Here is a 20,700-nt window from a genome sequence, read left to right as displayed (position 1 = left end):
TGTTTCTGTATTCACCTCTTGAGAATGTTCCCCCCACCATGGACTGAGACAGGATTACAATAACTCAACAACTGAGGAGCCCACATGCAAATTATTTTTTTCTCTAACAAGTTTACAGCAGTGTACAGCAGTTACAGACATTTATTTCATAATAAGAAAAGTACAACCATATTTATTAAACTCGAGGTGAGGTGGGCAGGGAAGAGGGAGGAAAGCACATTCAGGAATGAGTTCTCAAACTAAAGCTCAGAACTGGTGCCTATGAGAATAGACGCAGGCGCCACCCTCCCAAATGGCAGAGACTTTCCTTTCTTAGGGGTGAGCAGGAGGGGAGGGTCGTCCCAGCCCCACCTTCCATTTCCATTCTTGGTTCCCAGATGGCATTCTGGGAATCAGGAACTTATCACCTACGGGTTATTCATAGAGTTGGAAGTTATAGCATTACGTGAAGAAGAGGAAGATTAGGAGTAGCTGCTCACATTGTGGGGCAGGAAGATGGGATCAGAGGGCTGCCAGAAACCCCATGGGAAGGAATCCCACTCTTGTCCCCAGATAATTTCCTCATAAGTTAATCATTATTTAACTTAAAAATAAGGGTAAAACTCTGATGGGAAGCTGTGTAAGACTAGTCCTTGAGAACTGGATAGCAGAGTCCAAGAGCAGTGCTTTATCTTTCATTTTCTCCTTGACCTCCAATCTCTCCCCTTTTCAAGCTACAAGTAAAAGCTCCACCACCATTAAGGTACTGATTTATCCTATTAATTTGACTCTCTCTGTATTCTTTTGGGTCCTAAGATATCAGTTCTTTTTTTAGTCCAACAATTCTTGTGCTTGATACTGAGGGTAAAGGGAAAGGAGGGGAGAAAACACCAAATTAAGAAAAAGAAGCTTGGAATGCAGGCTCGAGCTGACACTGAGCACTTCCTTCATAGTACAAGTAATAACGTTATAACTATTAAGTGGTGTTTTAGTAACTGTTGCATTTCTGGTTCCCATGTACTTATTCTGCCTTCTTTTTTGCGATTCCAGGGAGTTTTGCTTGTATCCTATTGAAGAAAAAAAAAATAAGAAAAAGGTGAAAACAGACATTAGTTGTAGGTTTTTACTTTAACAGTGACACTGAAAGACAGCCTTGGGCTTGCCGGAGCAACGTGACAAATAATCTCCCATTTCCACAGGGCTTATTCTGGATGAAAAGAGGCAGGGGCTGAGTGTGGTCTGGGATGAGCCCAGGGGTCCGCAAAGACCCCTCCCCTCTCCCGGCCACCGTGCCTGCGGCCTGTCCTCTTTCACTGCCTGCACCTCTTGCGTCCCTCACGGGGGGCTCCAGGGAAGAATAAGGGCTATGTGGGCATAACGTCTGCGGTGTTCCACACACTGGCAGTGTAAGAGTCCATTTCTCTGGGAATGCTAGTGACCCACCAGGGCCACAAAAGGAACCAGAAGTCAAGGGTCAAGGTGACAGATAAAAAGACTACAGGAGCTGGCAACAGTTTCCGGCCCCTCACAGGACACCAAAGCTACCCTTCATTTGGTGCATTAAGGTTACCCATCGCTAAGGTCATTCACATACCTCTCAGCCAATGTCAAAGCCACTCCTCACAAATCCTAGATCCCACAGCAGGGTCTGACCAAGACATTAGTTTTAAAGCTAAGCTATGTCCATATTTCACAATCAGGAGTAAACAGCAACCAGATACGTATTTGTGCTAACTGTCCTTGCCTGGTTTTAGCTCTAATGTATACCTGAAAAAGCAAAAGAGCAAGTAAAGACCCTGTCATCAAGCCAGAGCAGTGGGCGTATATTCATAGTTTCCACTTATCAAAACTGGAAAAAGCACTAAAATCGGACGTGTGAAAGGGACTGGGGCGGGGGCGGCAGGTGTGTGTGTGCGTGCGCACGCACAAAAGAGATTTAGCTGCTTGTGGTTTATTTTTTAAATATCTGAATATGAAAAAATGTTAACATCTCAAAAAGAACTGTGGGTTCCTTAGTATCTGCCATAATTAAAAAAAAAACCAAGCAAAAAAACAAACAAACCCAAAAAACACAAAAACACCAAACAAAAAACCCCAAATGGTTCCTTGGTAGACAGAGTCATAAAAATGTCTACCAATATTTTATTACTTGATTTTAATATTAAATTGTTTCAAGAAAAAAGAGAAAACAGGGATTTGATAGTTTCAGGAAAGGTAGCATTGTGCCTTGAGTCATTTATTTAGTAAAAGTCTGATTTCTGAAAAGGGAAGGAAGAGTTTGCCTTAAAATTGATGCATGCAGGCAGGCAGCTGCATACACTTACAAGGCCAATTCAGAAAGGCAAAGCTTCTAATTCCATCAACCTTAAGACACAAAGGATGTTTTTTAAAGAAACAGGATGAAATAATTTGTAGTAAAATCAAACTAGTAACCATCATTTTTCTTCAGGATGAAAATTCCTTTCTTTGAATCAGTATTTTATAGAGGAGGCTAAAAATAATTGGGGAAGAAAAGCAACACGTTCTGATAAAATGTGGAACCTAAAGCATACTTACTTTTCAACAATCGACTTGGTCTGATCGCGGGCGATGCCAACATAGTGATCAATCTGGGTCTTTAAGGAAGGGAAGAGACTTAGTTATGGCAACACAAAGATTAACAATTTTCCTGAAGGTAATGTTCTGTTTCCTAGTGTCAACCATTTTTTAAAAACACTATTGCATATTCTGGGAAATGAAAATAATGCCAGTTTTTAAAATTTATTATTATTTTTTATTTTAAGTAGGCTCGACACCCAGCACAGGGCTTGAACTCACGACCCTGAGATCAAGAGTCGCATGCTCTACTGAGATTGAGCCCGCCAGCTGCCCCCATAATGCCCAGTTTTTATGAGTATTTTAAAAAACTTCAGGTATTGGGGCGCCTGGGTGGCTCAGTAAATCAAGCCCCAACACATCAGGCTCACTGATCAGTGGGAAGCCCGATTCTCTCTCTACCCCCTGCTTGTGCTCTCTTGCTCTCTCTCTCAAATAAAATCTTAAAAACAAACAAACAAAAACCCAAAAACTTCAGGTATTAGGGGTACCTGGGTGGCTCACTCAACTCCTGATCTCAGCTCAGGTCTTGAGTTCAAGCCCCACGCTGGGCTCCACGCTGGGCTCCACGCCGGGCGTGAAGCCCACATAAACAAAACAAAACCCAAAAAGACCTTCGGGTTTCAGACTTTAAATTATGCCATAAACACCTTATAATACTCTGCTGAAGTAAAAATCACTCATTTCTTTTGCTAAGGTCTTACTTGTTAGGTATTTCCTTTATAGATACTGGAGTAAAGCATTTTGTGAATACTAAAAACGGTCTATCTAATCTATATTCTGTAATCACAAATGTGTTTTGGCTCCTAGGTAAGACTAATTCATTTAATACCAAAAGGCAAAATTAAGCCTGTTGACTAATGACTTAATCTGTAAAGAATAACCTCATAGCATCTAGCAAGGCTTTGCATTCACCATTCCACAATGCAAACATCTCTTCACATAGATGGATTCCCGTAATAATAGCCTTGATAGTTTAAATTTCTTTTCAGACACCAGCTTTTATTTAAGCATTTTTTCAATTTATTTTTTGAACGGATAATGCATCCACATGAAATACTTAAAAGACCCACAACAAGGCATAAAAATATACCTTCCTACCCTTCTCTGTCCTAAACATTCAGTTTCTTTTGGTGCAGGAAACCACTATTTCTTACAGACTCCTGACTTACAAACTTAGACTGCAGACATGGTTACAAAGTGATTGCTCACGGGGCCCCTGGCGGCTCAGTCAGTGAAGTGTCCAACTCTCGGTTTCAGCTCAGGTCCTGATCTCAAGAGTCGTGAGATCAAGCTGGGCGTGGAGCCTGCTTGAGAGTCTCTCCCCTCCTCCCTCTGCCCCTCCCACTTGTGCACTCTCTCTCTCAAATAAGTAAATAAATCCTTAAAAAAAAAAAGAAAATGATCACTCCAAAACTTCAATGCCTAAAAAATAAACTAAAGCTAGTCATACATCAACAGGCCTATCTGATTCGAAACAGACAAGCGCTCACCTTGTACTTCTCATAGACAATGGGGACACTGAAAATGAGCAGTTCGGCTGTAAGAGAATCACAGGACACGGCAAGTGTAAATGTGAGATAGTCAAAAAGACCCAAGACTCAAGTAACACACACATTTTTCCTCATGAAATATAGGGAAGCACAGATCTTCAATATGAGAAATCCTACCTAGGGCTCTCATTTAAGGATAGTTAGCTATAGGTACACAGGCTTTCTTTGTATCACAAATAATTTCCAAATTATGAAAATGATTTCTATAAGATCCCCATATTTAAACCAAATGTAGACAACTCTCCTTTATTTCTGGGTATTTTGATATTTCTTTATAGAATTAGGACCTTTCAAAAAACCTAAGGCCACAAACACAGGTTCTTCCAACATCTAATTCAAGGTTTATGGATGTTAAAGGCTGGGCCACATGGAAGGAGTGGAGACATGCTGGGCATTCTCTTGGCTCCTACTTTTACCAATTACAGATGACCCCTGAACATCGTGAGGATTAGGGGCACGGATACCCCATGCAGTCAAAAATCTGCATATAACTTTTGACTCCCCCCACCAAACTTTACTAACAGCCTACTGTTGGCCAGAAGCGTTACCAAGAACAGTCAATTAACACATATTTTGTACGTTATATGTATTATACATTGTATTCTTATAATAAAGTAAGCTAGAGAAAAGAAAATGTTAGTCAGAAAATCCTAAGAGAAAATACATTTACAATACTGTACTGTAAAAAATCTGTGTATAAGTGGACCCCACAGTTCAAACCTGAGTTGTTCAAGGCTAGTTGTACTTCAAAGAGCATGGAGACATTTTCCTTGTCACCTTACCAAGAATCAGAAGGGTGATTCCATTGAAAACGGCACCAACATAGGTCATAAGCCACATGAAGACAGCCAGCTGTGAAGGCCGACATCAGAGGGTTAAGCAGGAACAATCATAATGCAAAATTTAGGTTAACTGATACCATTCTCCTCTTGCCAATTAAGTCTGCATAAATTTAGTGATGTATGCCATACATAATTATAATTTCACAATGAAGGTTACACCTCGTCTGCACCATACATTGGCAGTGCGCATCAGAGAATTCTGTAGTCCTCTCAAGCTCAAAGACAGACTGTGATTGCATTTCTGTCAATGACGTTGCCCTTGTTGGGAGGGCACTTAGTTCTACAGGTGTAGGAGAGGTCTTCTCTACTGACTCCTATCCCCATTTTTCACAGGTTGATTGAGATAAGCATACATTTGTTTTTATGCAAAATACATTTGCATACATTTATTTACTGTTTTTCCTCTGAATTATAACCTAGTCCCTGGTTTTCCTCAGCCTCACCACCAAAAGCTGTAGAAGCAACTAACCTTCAAGGAGTCAACCAAATCTTCCACCAGAAAGAGACGAATAATGAGTTTCAGGGCTCTGTTGATGTGCACCATGGCAGCATTTACATAATTATGGAAAGCTTCTGAGGACAGAGTAATGTCTACATCCAGGTAGGCTCTTCCAGAAGAAAAAAACAACAGTCATACATTTGACAAGGAAGAAGATCTCTTTCTGTTAGTTGAGCAGTTATTTAGAGTGTGAAATTCCCCTAAGGGCACATTTTAGAAATCTGTAAGGGCATTTTTTGCTTTCATGGGCTGGGGAGAGGGCGCCACTGTCTTTCAGTGGGCAGAAGCAAAGATGCTAGATGTCTGCAAAGTGTGGGACATCTTTCCTTTCCTATGTATTAAGAAAATATTTACTACCAAATACAAAAGTTATAAAAATTAGATGCTGTAATTCATACAACTTGACAAAACACATTTTATAATCCATAACAGTGTCCTGCAGAAGAGGAAAAACGCTAAGACATCTGAGCTTGTAGCTAAAGTCACATTTATTCACTCAGTGAACAATAAAGAATTGTTCTATGCCCTGCATAACTTTTACTGCCTCACAGGATATTCATGAAGGTGAACTAACTCACTTACAATTATCAAAAGCCCAGAACATATAAAAACAAGGTATTTTCCCCAGTTTTAACATATCCTGAATTTTCTAAAAAAACTGTATTTTGTTTATGCTAAACTTTACTAAGCTATTTCACACTACTCTGGAAAATCACATCTGTACTGGAGATTATACATCTAAGTACAAGGATCTAATGTCTCTATTGTTTTGTGTGTGTGTGTAGTCATATCTAAGCAGTTAAATATTGACAGGAATATATATTATTTTACTATAAATGACTTTCTATCTTATTCCTTTATATTACAATTACAGTCTATTTTTGAAATTTTGTTAATAGAGATCTATGAATTCCATTTCAAAATGATAAAAGAGGCATTATAAAATTTTTGTTAACAAAAGAAAAAGGAGGGTGGAGATACTGAGTTTGATAGGGTGGACAACTATAGAAAAAGACAGAAAGACTTGGGTTCTGTTTGCAGATGCACTACAGAATTGAGATACAACCACGTGCTCATAACTTGTTCATTCACTCAGTACTTACTGAGTGCCTACTGAGTATCACACCCTCTGCTATGCACTGGCATATCAGGAAACAGAAGACTGCTTTTGCCTTAAAGAGCCTATAAGTCTTGTGGAAAAAACAGAAAAGGAACAGGCATGCTTTCCTATCCTATTAAGAAAATATTTACTACAAAATACAAAAGTTATGAAAATTAGATGCTGTAATTCATACAACTTGACAAAACACATTTTATAATCCATAACAGTGTCCTGCAGAAAAGGAAAAACGCTGCTAAGACATCTGAGCTTGTAGCAAAAGTCACATAATTTATTCACTCAGGGAACAGCTACTGATTTGTTAAAATTAATTCGCGGTAACTTTTTAAATGCCACATATAGTTTAAATTGTCTTCTATTTTCACCAAGACAAAATAAAAGGACCAGAGCTGCAGCCAGACACCTATTCCGTCATAGTCTTGAGAAGTCACAGAAGAGTTTCTTTCCCTATGAGGAAAAGGTTTTGAAAAAAGTCATTTGTGAATATTAAAATTGTTTATGGGCTAAGATTTCCAAGAGGAAAAGTGTGAGGAAAACATTTGTTAAAGTTACAGCACAGAAAGCTAGCAAGTGGATTCTAGAAATGCATGACCTACTGACCTCAAGACTTGCTCCTGGTATTAAGAAAACTAAAGGGGAAAAAAAAAAAAGAAAACTAAAGGAGAGATAAGAAGGAAATCAGTAATAAAACTAAGAGCAAACATATCAAATTTTGATATTGCCAAGAGCACAGCCTCAATACTGAGATTTCAAAGTTGTTTTAAGGTTTAACTGTATGGGAGGAGGTGGGTGGGGGGGATGGGGTAACTGGAGGTTGGATATTAAAGAGGGCACGTGATGTATGAGCACTGGGTGTTATATATGACTGATGAATCACTGAACTCTACCTCTGAAACTAATAATACACTATGTTAATTAACTGAATTTAAATAAAAAAAAAGTTTAAAAAATCAAAATCAAAACCAAACCAAAACAAAAAGATTTAACTATAATAGGGAACTTAAGCATGTCCTTGGGACCCCATCTAACCGGGTGCTGTCCTGGAGGCCCTGCTCAGGAATTCAGACAGTCTTCTTTGATCTTAAAGTGTGAGCCCCTAGTTTGTCAAAAAGTTCTTGGCTCCTAACTTGGTCACTTTTGAAGTGGCAAGGTTTCTAGTTGACGGTTCATGCAAGGGATCAGCTGCATTAGGCTCTACAATTCTTCACTTAGTCAGGTCTGATTGGTAGACCTGCCCAGCCTCGGCAAACCCCTTCTCTAAACTGTCGAGTGTTACTTGTGATACTTCCACTCACTTGAACGGATGGCCCTCTTCTGATTTCTGTACAGCTTGGATGACAGACTTGTAGACCCTGAAGCTGATGGTGACAGAGAGAAGAGCCAGGATGAGGTAAGAAACCACACTGATGACACTGAAAGCTGCCAGGGAGAGCAGCATGATCAGTGTGGTGCCAAAGACAAACCCAGTCTTCTTCACATCTCGCCAGAAAATCAGATCGTGCACTGCCAAAAGAAAAGGGAACACAGGTTACATGTGGCCACGTGGGCAGGACTGCTCTTTGGCTGTGTCCTGCATACCTGAGAAGCATTACACTAGCACGCAATTACAAGCGCACCCCTCCTTAAGAGAATCTGATAAGTGAAAATCAAATTGTATGTCAGGAGTGAGGACTCATACTGTAAAAGGTTGTGGTTTCTGGACAGGTTCACAAAAACTTAGAAATTTATTTTTTTAGAGATGGCTACTGAAGTACAATGGGATAAAGTGTCAATTTCGTGAAATGTTTTAGCAGAAAGGATGTAAAATTAGTGTGATAAAATCTTGTTAATTGTTGACTAAATTAAGCAAACCATGCTGATAAATTCATTTGGTCACTATAAAACCAAAGTTAATGTATGTATAAATTGGGTGGAGGCAGAAGAGAGTGGTGGATAAAAACAAACCAAACTCAGGGCGCCTGGGTGGCTCGGTTGGTTGGGCGACTGCCTTTGGCTCGGGTCGTGATCCCAGGCTCCTGGGATCGAGTCCCGCATCGGGCTCCCTGCTTGGCGGGGAGTCTGCTTCTCCCTCTGACCCTACCCCCTCTCATGCTATCTCATTCATTCTCTCAAATAAATAAATAAAATCTAAAACAAAAAAAACAAAAAAAACACAACAAACCAAACTCTATTAGCGTTAGCTACAACGAAACACCAGTCTCTATGTTAATCTGAAGGGAACTCTCAGGAAGGATGATGGGTAGGGGACCACATCATTACCTAAACCGCTATACCTCTGAAAATGAATGGGGACACTATAACTAACTGTTAGGAAACAGGTATAAACCGAAACTGTCTCAGGGAAGTAGGTCTTATGATGTGGGACAGTCAAACTGGAAAAATTTAAGTTATTCTACTTAAAGACACCTCAAGAACTGTGTGTAAAAGTTTCTAGTAATCACCTTCAATCTAGCAATGACACTATGTTTGAATTTTCAATCTGTGAAGGTTAACTTCGACACTAATGGTCCTATCGCAGGTTTTTTCTGTTCCTAAAGAAGGGCAAGGGCTTTGGAGTTGGAGAGACAGATTTGAGTCCTGGTAATTTTTAGCCATATTGTCTTAAATGACCTTTCTAAACCTTTGTTTTTTCTTTTGTAAAATAAAGAAAGTAACATCTATTTCCTAGAGTTGTTTTTATAGGAGGCCAATGCAATAAAATGCTTAGCATTCTAAATGACATGCAGTAAACACTCAAATTTTAACTACAACTAAAATATGATAGGTCTGCAAGACTGTGATCGAGGGTAAAATGAACTTGAATCTGTTCAAGTGGACCCCCTGGCATATATCTTCCCCATATTCCAGCTACAATACTCAACTCTGAAGCCTAACCTTGCTGGAGCCAATGGAACCTAACTTGAAACTTTCACACTAAAGGTATGCTGATTGTAGAGAAGAAATAATCACTGGTTCAGAGATTCCAGGAAAGGGATGTGACACTAGGAGAAGTAAGAGGCATTATGATTCCTGATGGGAAGCTGAGAGTCCTAGATAGTGACAGTGCAAAGAAGAGAGAACTGGGAGTCAAGTCAGGCTCACCTGGTTGGACAGGAAAGCCGAACAGAGTGCTGCCCTCTTATGGAGCAAATACTAAGCAGGATTCCTACAGTCAGAGTCCTAGTATATAGATGTCACTGTTCCTAAGACCACAAGCACAGTTTCAACACAGAATGCTTCGGAATGGAACAGATACCATGTGCCTCTTGGTGTAATGCATGGAGGACACAACATCACTTCTGTGGTATTCTTGCCAAAAACATAAAACCTAGATCTAATAAGAAAACACCAGACAAACCCAGACAGAAATTTACAACAACATGGATGGACTTAGAGGGTACAACACTAAGTGAAATAAGTCAGAGACAAATGTCGTATGATTTTGTTCATATGCGGAATTTAATAAACAAAACAAATGAACAAAGAAAAAAGACAAAAAAACAGACTCTTAACTACAGGGAACAAACTGGTGGTTGCCAGAGGGGAGGTGGGTGGGGGTGGGTGAAATAGCTGAAGGGGGTTTAGAGTAAGTACACTTACTGTGATGAGCACTGAGTAATGTACAGAACTGCTGAATCATTACATTGTACATCTGAAGTTAATGTAACATTGTACTTATTCTTCAATAAAAAAATAGCAAAAATAAAGGAGATAAGATTTGACAACACTTAAATGCCAAGTGTGATGATTATAGACTGAACACTGGATAAAGGGGTAAAAACGGCTCTAAAGGGGCGCCTGGGTGGCTCAGTTGGTTAAGCATCTGCCTTCGGCTCAGGTCATGATCCCAGGGTTCTGGGATCAAGCCCCGCGTTGGGCTCCCTGCTCGGCGGGAAGCCTGCTTCTCCCTCTCCCACTCCCCCTGCTTGTGTTCCCTCTCTCGCTGTGTCTCTGTCAAATAAATAAAATCTTAAAAAAAAAAAAATGGCTCTAAAGGACACCACTGGGACAACAGACAAAATTTGAACGTGGACTATATAACTGATAAAAGTACAGGTGATCCTTGAGCAACACGTGTTTGAACTGCATGGGTCATTTTCGTGGATTTTTTTCTGAAACAGTATAGTACTTGTAAATGTATTTTTTCTTCCTTTTGACTTTAATAACATTTTCTTTTCTCTGGCTTACTCTAATACAGTACACAATGCATATAACATACAAAATGTGTGTTAGCTGACTGTTAGCGGTAAGGCTTCTGGTTAATAGCATGCCATTACTAGTTAAGTTTTTCGAGAATCAAGAGTTCTGTGGGAATTTTCAAACTACATGGCGCTCAGTGCCCCTTACCGTGATGTTCAAGGGTCAGCTATGCTGTATCAATATTAAATTTCCTAAATATAAGTGTACTGTGGCTATGTAAATTCTTGAATAAAATTCTTGTTCAAAAACGAAGACAAAAGGGTGTAAAGAGGCAGGATGTTTGCAATGAGCTCTTTTTTTAAAAATTATTTATTTATTTATTTGAGAGAGAGAATGAGAGACAGAGAGCACGAGAGGGAAGAGGGTCAGAGGGAGAAGCAGACCCCCCGCTGAGGAGGGAGCCCGATGTGGGACTCGATCCCGGGACTCCAGGATCATAACCTGAGCTGAAGGCAGTCGCTTAACCAACTGAGCCACCCAGGCGTCCTGCAATCATCTCTTACATAGTTCAGGAAAAAACATACATTGGGGCCTGGGTGGCTCAGTCAGTTAAGCATCAACCTTCAAAAAAAAAAAAAAAAAAAAAAAAAGCATCTGCCTTCAGCTCAGGTCATGATCTCAGGGTCCTGGGATAGAGCCCCGTATCAGCCTCCCTGCTCAGCCAGAAGTCTGCCTGTCCCTCTCCCTCTGCCCAGCTCATGCTCTCTTCCCTCTCTCTCAAATAAATAAAATCTTAAAAAAAAAAAAGAAAAAAGAAAAAACATGGATCTATGGAGAGGGGAAGGGAGAGATAAAGCAAAAGTAGGCAAATGTTAACAACTGTTGAACTAGAGTGAAGGTTATATGGGAGTTTTTTTGTACTATAATTGCAATTGTTTAAGTTTGAAGTATTTGAAAGAAAGAAAGAGAAGAAAGAAAAAAGCTTACAGGGTAAGATTGGGGCCCAGAGAGAAAAAGACTTGAATGTATCAAAGAGGGGTAATGACACTAGCCTATGTGTAAATCTAGATTAGCAAAAGCCACCCTGTCCTCATGAATCTTGCTGCCATCTGCTGGAAAACTGTCATAAGAAATAGTCAAACCTACAATGAGTACACATGTGAATGGTGTCCCCTAGAGGTGTGCAGTACACAAACTGCACAACAGTATTAAGGCCCTAGGCTGGGTCTTAAAAAAATCAATGGTAGAATTATGGTTTGGTCTAGAAAAGGGACACACTGATTAAAGGGGGGGCGGATAACAGAGGGAAAGGAAAAGCTGGTTAATCCCTCAAACCTCTGTCTGGGATGCTCTTCCTCCACAAAAGTCACATGACTTGCCCCTTCACCTCATTTGGGTCCTCGTTCATGGGCTACTTCCCTCAGACTGCCCACCCCACCTAACATCCCCATCCTTTGATCACACTCCATCTCCTTATTCTGCTTTATTTTTCTTTAAATCTGTTCATAAGTGCTTAAAACATGGGCTAATATCCACAGTTTGCATTTGTTTCCTGACGATCTCTCTCAATCTATGAGAGGCCAAGTTTCTGCACCTGGAGCCTATCAAGTACAGCGGACCAAGGATTCTGAGCATACATTACCAAAGAAAGGAACTTGGCACAGTTTGGAAATGCTGTCCTCTGATCGTGGAGGAAGAGTTAGGAGGACCAACCACATGAAGAAAAAGGCAAGGGGGCACCTGAGTGGCTCACTCGGTTAAGCGTCTGCCTTCGGCTCAGGTCATGATCCCAGGGTCCTAGGATCAAGACCCGCACTGGGCTCCCTGCTCAGTGGGAGCCAATGCTTCTCCCTCTCCCTCTGCCACTCTCTCGCTCAAAAAATAAATAAAATCTTTTTTTTTTTTAAGATTTTATTTATTTGACAGAGAGAGACACAGCAAGAGAGGGAGTGGGATCCCAAGACCCTGGGATCATGACCTGAGCCGAAGGCAGACACCCAACAACTGAGCCACCCAGGTGCCCCAAATAAATAAATAAAATCTTAAGAAAAAGAAAAAGGCAAGAAATGAGGCAGCTGCTGGAAGTTTAAAATGATGTAGCCTCTAGACTTGGTTTTAGTGTTTGCTTCACAACCAGGAAAACACCAAGAGGATGCAATGGTTTGGTTCCACACAATGTTTTTTCTTCTACTTTTCATTCATCTGCTCCTACTACTTCAGTAGAGAACTTTTTTAAAACAGGAAATTCCTTATTTTTATTTTTTGAGAGAGTGTGTGTGTGTGTGTGCGGGGCGGAGGGGGGGTGGTGGGCAAAGGGAGAGGGAGAGAGAGAGAATCTTAAGCAGGCTCCACACTGAGCACAGAGCCTGATGCAGGGTACAATCCCATGATTCTGAGATCATGACCTGGGCTGAAATTAAGAGCTGAATGCTCAGCAAGCTTTAATTAAGTGCCTACTGTGTACCAGGCAAGTACTAGGAACTGGGAATATAATATAACAGTGAGCAAGGCAAATAAGATCCTTACTTTCTGGGGGGGAAGAGAGGCATGAATAACAAACAAGCTAAGTGTTGCCTCTACCAGAGGCTCGTAAGATATGAATCCATTGTGCCACGATGAGAATAAGGTGTGTGTACACAGGCATGACCGAAGCTAGCGGTCAGGAAAAGCCTCTTGGAGGACTGACATGAAAGGTGAGATATGAAAAATGAGGAGCTGGCCATGCAAAAGGCCAGAAGGGTGTGACAAGGCTGGAGACTGGCAGGAGCCAGATCATGGAGTACTTTCACAGAGCAAGGTAAGGAGCTTGGATTTTAACTTCAGGTGAAATGGGAAGCCACTAAAGGTCAAGCAGGGGAATAACATGGTATTTTGTATTTTAAAAAGAGGTACACCTTCACTGCATAGAAAATGGATTGGGGTGGGGTAAAAGTACAGGCAGAGAGACTTTGTAGGAGGCTAAAATGGAGATTCAAGTGTGAGACGATGGTCATTTAGATTAAGATGGGGGCAGTCAGGATGGAGAAGAGTGGACAGATGTGAGCTATATTTTGGAGCAGAACAGGGAGAACCTGGTGGTGGACGAGAGGTGGGAGATGATCGACAGGAAGAAATATGGATGAACCATAGGTTTGGGGCCTGAACAAATGAATGGCTGTGGTGTTATTTAATGAGGTGAGGTAAGGAATAGCAGAGCACAAAGCATATTAGTTTGGGGATGGATGTTAGAGATGGCCACCAGTGTACAGCACACAGGCCAAGTCTGAGCAGGAGATACACATTTGGAAGTCACAAGCACACAAACAATATTTAAAAGTCATAAAAATGGATGAGGTTACCTAGGACTGATAGGGAAGCAGGCCTAGGCCTTAATTCAATGGCACTCTAATATTTAGTAACTGAATAAAACTAGAGGAGCTAGCGGAAGTGAATGGAAACAGTAACCAGGGAGGGAGGGGAGAACTAAGAGAGTATGGTATCACAGAAGTGGAGAGAGAAGTACTTTGAGGAGAAGGTGTGGAAACTGACGAATTCTGCTGAGCTTGAATAAGGAAAAAGGTAATCATGAACTTGGCAACATGGAGAGAGTTGGTGATCTGATTAAAACTATTCAATGGAGGGGGAGCCTGGGTGGCTCAGTCGGTTAAGCGTCCGCCTTCGGCTCAGGCTCACGATCTCACGGTCTGGGATCAAGCCCCACATCGGGCTCCCTGCTCTGCGGGGAGCCTGCTTCTCCTCCCTCTCCCCTGCTTGTGTTCCCTCTCTTGCCGTGCCTCTGTCAAATAAATAAATAAAATCTTAAAAAAAAAAGATTAAGTTGTTGACATATTAAAAAAAAACAAAAAAAAACTATTCAGTGGAGAGGCACCTGAATGGCTCAGTTAGCTGGGTGCCCGGCTCTTGATTTAGGTTCTGGTCATGATCTCAGTCAGGGTCGTGGGACTGGGATTCTCTCTCCCTCTGCCCCTCCTCATTCATGCTCTCTTTCTCTCAAAATAAAATAAAATCTTAAAAAAAAAAGCTGTTCAGTGGAGTGATGCAAACACAAGTAATTGAAGGGAGCGGAAGAGGAATTAGTGATGAGATGTGGAAGCAGTGGGAGAGGAAATGCCTATGAAGTCTAGCTGTGAGGGGGAGTAGGGACATTTGGGGCCAAGGGACAGTTTTTTTTAAAAGGTGGGAAACACTAAAGCATGCTTATATGCTGACACAAGCAGAAAGAGCTGAAGGGGGCAGAAGTAGTTCAGGAGAAGGGAGGGATAGAGACCCAGAGCCCAGATGAAGTGGCTGACAGTTGTTAGAGCAACACAGTGAAGAAGATGAGGAGGGACAGGCCCATTCATAGAGCTGAAGACTGCAAGAAGAGGGATTTCTTTCTGAATGCTTCTAGTTTCTCAACAAAGTGTTGAGGTCGTCAGCTGAGGTGGGGGCAAGGTGGTGAAGAAGGTTTACAGAGAAAGAAAAAGATAAATGGTTGTTTCAGAAAAGTGAGAAACTGTCTTAAAACTCTTAGAAGAAAAGAGGAATTAAATAGTTGACAGAAATGAAGGAGTGCACTTGCAATGAGCATCAGGTGATGTACAGAACTGCTGAATCACTCTATTGCACACCTGAAACTAATATAACACTGTATGTACTGTATGTTAACTAACGAATTAAAATAAAAACTTAAAAAAAAGAAAGAAAACAGGAGTAAATCTTTGTGACCTTGAGGTAGGCAATGATTTCTCAACCAAAAGCACAAGTGACAAAGATACAACAGATAAATGGTACTACATCAAAATTACAAACCTTTATGCTGTAAATGGTACCAAGAAAATGACAAAAGTTACAAAATGAGAGAATATATTTGCAAATTATATATCTGATAAGGTATTTGTGTCCAAAATATAATAATATATAAAGAATTGTAAAACTCAGTAATTAAAAAATAGCCCAACTGAAAAATAAACAAGGGATATGAATAGACATTTCTCCAAAGATTACAAATGCCCAATAAGCACATAAAAAGATGCTCCACATCATTAGTCATTAGGGAAGTACAAATCAAAACCACAATGAACCCACTAGGATAGCTATCATAAAGAATACAGTTACAAATATTGGCAAGGACGTGGAAAAATTGGAACCCTCTAACATTCCTAGTGGGAATGAAGAATGGAGCAGCCACTTGGGAAAACAGTTTGGCAGTTCCTCAAAAAGCTAAACTTAGACTTATTATATGACCCAGGAATTCCACTCTTAGGCAAATGATCGAGAAATAAAAACATACAACACAAAAATGTGTGTACACCAATATTTATCAGAAACATTATTCATAATAGCCAAAAAGTGGAAACAATCCAAATGTCCATCAACTGATGAGTAGATGAATAACACGTAGTATATATCCATACAATGTAATTATTATAGAGCAATAAAAAGGAGTGAGGTTCTAATGCTACTTGCTATGACATGGCTAAAACTTGAAAACATCAGGCTAAGTGAAAGAAGCCAATTTTAAGAGACCACATATTGCATGACTCCACCTATATAAAACATCCAATATAAGCAAATCTATAGGGACAGACAATATATTAGTTGTTGTTTAGGGCTGTGGTGGTGGTGGGAAATGAAGAGTGAATGCTAATGAGTATGGGGTTTCTTTTCTGTAGGGGGACTAAAATGTTCTAAAACTGGACAGTGATGATAAAATACATTTAGCTGCACACTTAAATGGATGACCTGTATAGTGTATGTGAATTGTACCCCAATAAAGGTGAAATATATATATAGTTAGGGATTTCAACATCTCTCTCTCTCAATAATTGGTAGACTAAGTAGACAGAAAAATCAATAAAAATATAGAAGACTTTACCAGCCAATATGACCTTCTTGATATTTATAGAACACTACACAAAAAAACAGCAGAATATACATTCTTTTCAAGTACATGTGGAACATTCACTGAAATAAACCAAATCCTGGGCCATGAAATAGTCCGATACATTTTAAGATTAGTTATTTATTTTGAGAGAGAAAGAGTGCACACGTGCAAGGAGGGGGAGAGGCAGAGGCAGAGGGAGAGAGAGAATCTCAAGCAGATTTCACGCCGAGCGTGGAGCCTGACATGGGACTTGATCTCACATCCCTGAGATCATGACCTGAGCCAAAATCAAGAGCCGGATGCTTAGCCTACTAAGCCACCAGATGCCCCCCAATACATTTTATTTTATTTTATTTAAAGATTTATTTGACAGAGAGAGCACAAGCAGAGGGAGAGAGAGGGAGAAGCAGGCTTCTTGCTCAGCAAGGAACCGGATGTGGGACTTGATCCCAGGATCCCAGGATCCCAGGATCATGACCCGGGCCAAAGGCAGCCACTTAACTGACTGAGCCACCCAGGCATCTCCCCCCCACCGAATACATTTTAAATGATTCAAGTCACTTTTATGTTTTCTGACTACAAGGTAATTATATTAGAAACAATAACAAAAGATACTGGGAAACAAAGATATTGGGGAAACCTTCAATATCTGTAAACTAAACACACTTCTAAATGAATCAAAGAAGAAATCATCAGGGAAATTAGGAAGTATTTTGAACTGAAAGAAAATAAAAACTTGTGGGATCTAAAGAAAACCCACTACCACCACTACCAACAACAACAAACAAAAAGTGTGGGATCTAACTAAAGTAATACATTGTATGAAAGTGCCTATGTTAGAAAAGATGACAAATCAGTGATCTCAGCTGCAACCCTAAAAAACTAGAAAAAGAACGTGAATCCCAAGTAAACAGAAGAAAGTAAATAATAAAAGAGCAGACATCGGGGCATTGGAGTGGCTCAGTCAGCTGAGTGACTTCAGCTCAGGTCATGATCTCAGTGTCCTGGGATCAAGCCCCATGTTGGGCTCCCCGCTCAGCAGGGAGTCTGCTTCTCCCTCTGCCTGCCCCTCCCCCCTGCTCATGCTCTCTCTCTCAAATAAATAAATAAATAAAATCTTTAAAAAAAATCAGAGCAGACATAAATGAAATAGGTAACAGAAAAATAAGAGAAAATTAATGAAGCCAAAGTTCTTTGACAGTATCAATAAAATAGATAAAACTCTAACTAGATTAATCGAGAAAAGGTGAAAGAGTAGAAAAACTGCCAGTACCAAGAATGAGAGAGGTGACATCACTACAGATTCTACAGACATTAAAAGGATAATAAAGGAGTATTATGAACAACAATATGCCAATAAATTAGATAATTTAGATAAAATGGACAAATTTTTCGAAAGACACAAACTACCAAAGTTCATTCAAAAAATAAACTGACTAGTCCTGTATCTATTAAAGAAGTAAAACATAAATAAAATGCTTCCCACTCAGAAAATTCCAGGCCTAGATGGCATCACTGGGGAATTCTGCCAAACATTAATAAGTAATACTGATTCTACACAAATTCTTCCAATAAAATGAGAAGGTAATGTCTTTTTAGAAGGCCAGTATTACCTGGACTCCAAAACTATACAAAGACATTACAAGAAAACTACCAAGGAATATTGCTCATGAGCAAAGATGCAAAAATTTCTTTTTTCTTTAAGATTTTATTTTCTTTAAGATCTTGCAGGTGCAAGAGAGCATGAGCAGAGGAAGGGAGAGGGGCAGAGGGAGAAGCAGACTCCCCGCTGAGCAGGGAGCCCAATGTGGGGCTCAGTCCTTAGGACCCTGGGATCATGACCCAAACTGAACGCAGACGCTTAACCAACTGAGCCACTCAGGCACCCCAGATACAAAAATTTCTTTTATTTTTAAGATTTTATTTATTTATTTATTTGACAGGGGTAGGGGTAGAGCACAAGCAGGGGGAGTGGCAGGCAGAGGGAGAGGGAGAAGCAGGCTCCTGGCTGAACAGGGAGCCCAATGTGGGGCTCAGTCCCAGGACCCTTGGGATCAAGACCTGAGCTGAAGACAGATGCTTAACGACTGAGCCACCCAGGTGCCTCCCAGATGCAAAAATCCCTTAACACAATTTTAGCCAATCAAACCCAACAACATATAAAAAGAATACACTATGACCCAAGTGGGGTTTTTCACAAACATGCAAGATTGGTTTAACATTCATAATCATTTAATTCAGCATATTGATAAACTAAAACTAAAAAAAAAAAAATACCATACGACTGATCATCTCAAAAGATACAGAAAAGGCATTTAAGAAAATCTAATATCCCTTCTGATAAAACCTTTCAACAAGGTTTCAACAACTTTTTAAATAGTAGCAAACTACTAGGTTATAGAATTTCCTCAACTTGATAAAGGGAATCTACAAGAAACCTAGGGCTAACATCATATTTAATGAAAAGAGGCAAGGATGTTCTAGCCAGTGTAATAAGTCAAGAAAAAGAAATAAAAGCATTCAAATTGGAAAAGAAGTAAAACTATTATTCCCAGATGGCACAATTGCCTATTTAGAAAATTTGATGCAATCTACAAAAAAAGCTGCTAGAATAAGTGAGTTTAGCAAAGTTGCAAGGGTCAATATACAAAATCATTTATATTTCCATATATTAGTATTAACCAGAAATTGAGCTGAGAATACCATTTAAAATAGCATGAAAATATAAGATACTTAAGCATAAATTCAACAAAAGATGCAGCCAAAATGTTCTACCACTAAGCTATAGCCCCTGACAAATCTGACATAATCTGTATATTGAACTATATAAGAGAGCTGAGAGAAACTAATGAAGACCTAAATTAATGGAAAGCTATACTGTTTTTATGGGTTCAAAGACTCAAAATTGCTAGTGTTAATTGTCCCCAAGTTTATCTATAATTTGATATAATTCCAATCAAAATTCCTAAGTATTTCTGTAGAAATGGACAAAGTGATTCTAAATTTCCTAAGGAAATTCAAAGGACCTAGAAAAGCCAAATTGACTTGGAAAAAGAACAAAGCTGGAAGACTAACACTATGTAATTTCAAGACTCTATAAAGCTGTCATTATCAAGATGGTATAGTGATGGCTTATTGAGAGATGAGAGCAATGGAACGGTATATAAAGTCTAGAAATAGACCCATGCATATATGAACAAATTATTTTTTCACAAAGTTGCAAAATCAATTCAGTGGAGAAAGAAATCTTTTCAACAAATGGTGTCTGACCTGGATACCCATACGCAAAAAAACCCTGAACTCTGATCTGTACCTCATATGATATGCAAAAATGAACACAAAAGGATCAGAGACTTAAATGTAAAATCCAGAACTACTAGAAGAAAATAAACATCTGATATATCATAGAAAAAACTGATAAATTGTACTTTATCAAAATTAAAAATCTGTTTTTTTTTTAAGTTTTTATTTATTTGACAGAGAGAGACACAGCGAGAGAAGGAACACAAGCAGGGGAGTGGGAGAGGGAGAAGCAGGCCTCCGCAGGGCTTGATCCCCGGACCCCGGGACCATGACCTGAGCCGAAGGCAGATGCCCAATGACTGAGCCACCCAGGCACCCCAAATTTCTGTCCTTTTTGAAAGACACTGTTAAAGAATAAAAAGATAAGCCAGAGACTGGAGAAAGTATTTGCAAAGAATGTATTTGACTTGTGTCTAAATGACTTTTTATATATATATGGTGTACATATATATATATACATATATATATATAATGGAATACTACTCAGCATCAAAAAAGTGAAATCTTGCCATTTGCAATGATATGAATGGAACTAGAAAGTATTATGCTAAGCGAAATAAGTCATTCAGAGAAAGATAATTATCATATGATCTCACTCATATATGGAATTTAAGAAACAAAACAGAACATCATGGGGAAGAGAGGAAAAAATAAAACAAGACGAAATCAGAGAGGGAGACACACCATAAGAGACTCTTTAATCATACGAAACAAACTGAAGGTTGCTGCAGGGAAGGGGGGTGAGGGGACGGTGTAACTGGGTGATGGACATTAAGGAGGGCATACGATGTAATGAGCACTGGGTGTTCTATGCAACTGATGAA

The 20,700-nt window shown here is 39.8% G+C and overlaps 1 protein-coding gene across 3 annotated transcripts in view; it reads right to left on the bottom strand.

Moving 5' to 3' along the window:
• The window catches only part of RTN3 (reticulon 3), a 61,483-nt gene continuing 40,783 nt past the window's right edge, over positions 1–20,700 (bottom strand). For 2 of the 3 annotated variants that reach the window (XM_027581281.1, XM_027581279.2), the window contains 6 exons: positions 7,884–8,091; positions 5,439–5,577; positions 4,910–4,979; positions 4,068–4,114; positions 2,536–2,594; positions 1–1,046 (listed from right to left, as the gene is read on the bottom strand). In XM_027581281.1, the coding sequence (XP_027437082.1) occupies positions 1,001–1,046; positions 2,536–2,594; positions 4,068–4,114; positions 4,910–4,979; positions 5,439–5,577; positions 7,884–8,091 (569 nt within the window). In that variant the 3' untranslated portion in view covers positions 1–1,000. The remainder of the gene's footprint in view (positions 1,047–2,535; positions 2,595–4,067; positions 4,115–4,909; positions 4,980–5,438; positions 5,578–7,883; positions 8,092–20,700) is intronic. The other variant, XM_027581280.1, reaches the window with a different exon arrangement.

The sequence above is a fragment of the Zalophus californianus genome, chromosome 11, assembly GCF_009762305.2.
Source record: "Zalophus californianus isolate mZalCal1 chromosome 11, mZalCal1.pri.v2, whole genome shotgun sequence".
Taxonomy (NCBI): Eukaryota; Metazoa; Chordata; class Mammalia; order Carnivora; family Otariidae; genus Zalophus; species Zalophus californianus.
The sequence above is the reverse complement of the archived record's forward strand: the minus strand, read 5'-3'. Positions and strand labels throughout refer to the sequence as shown.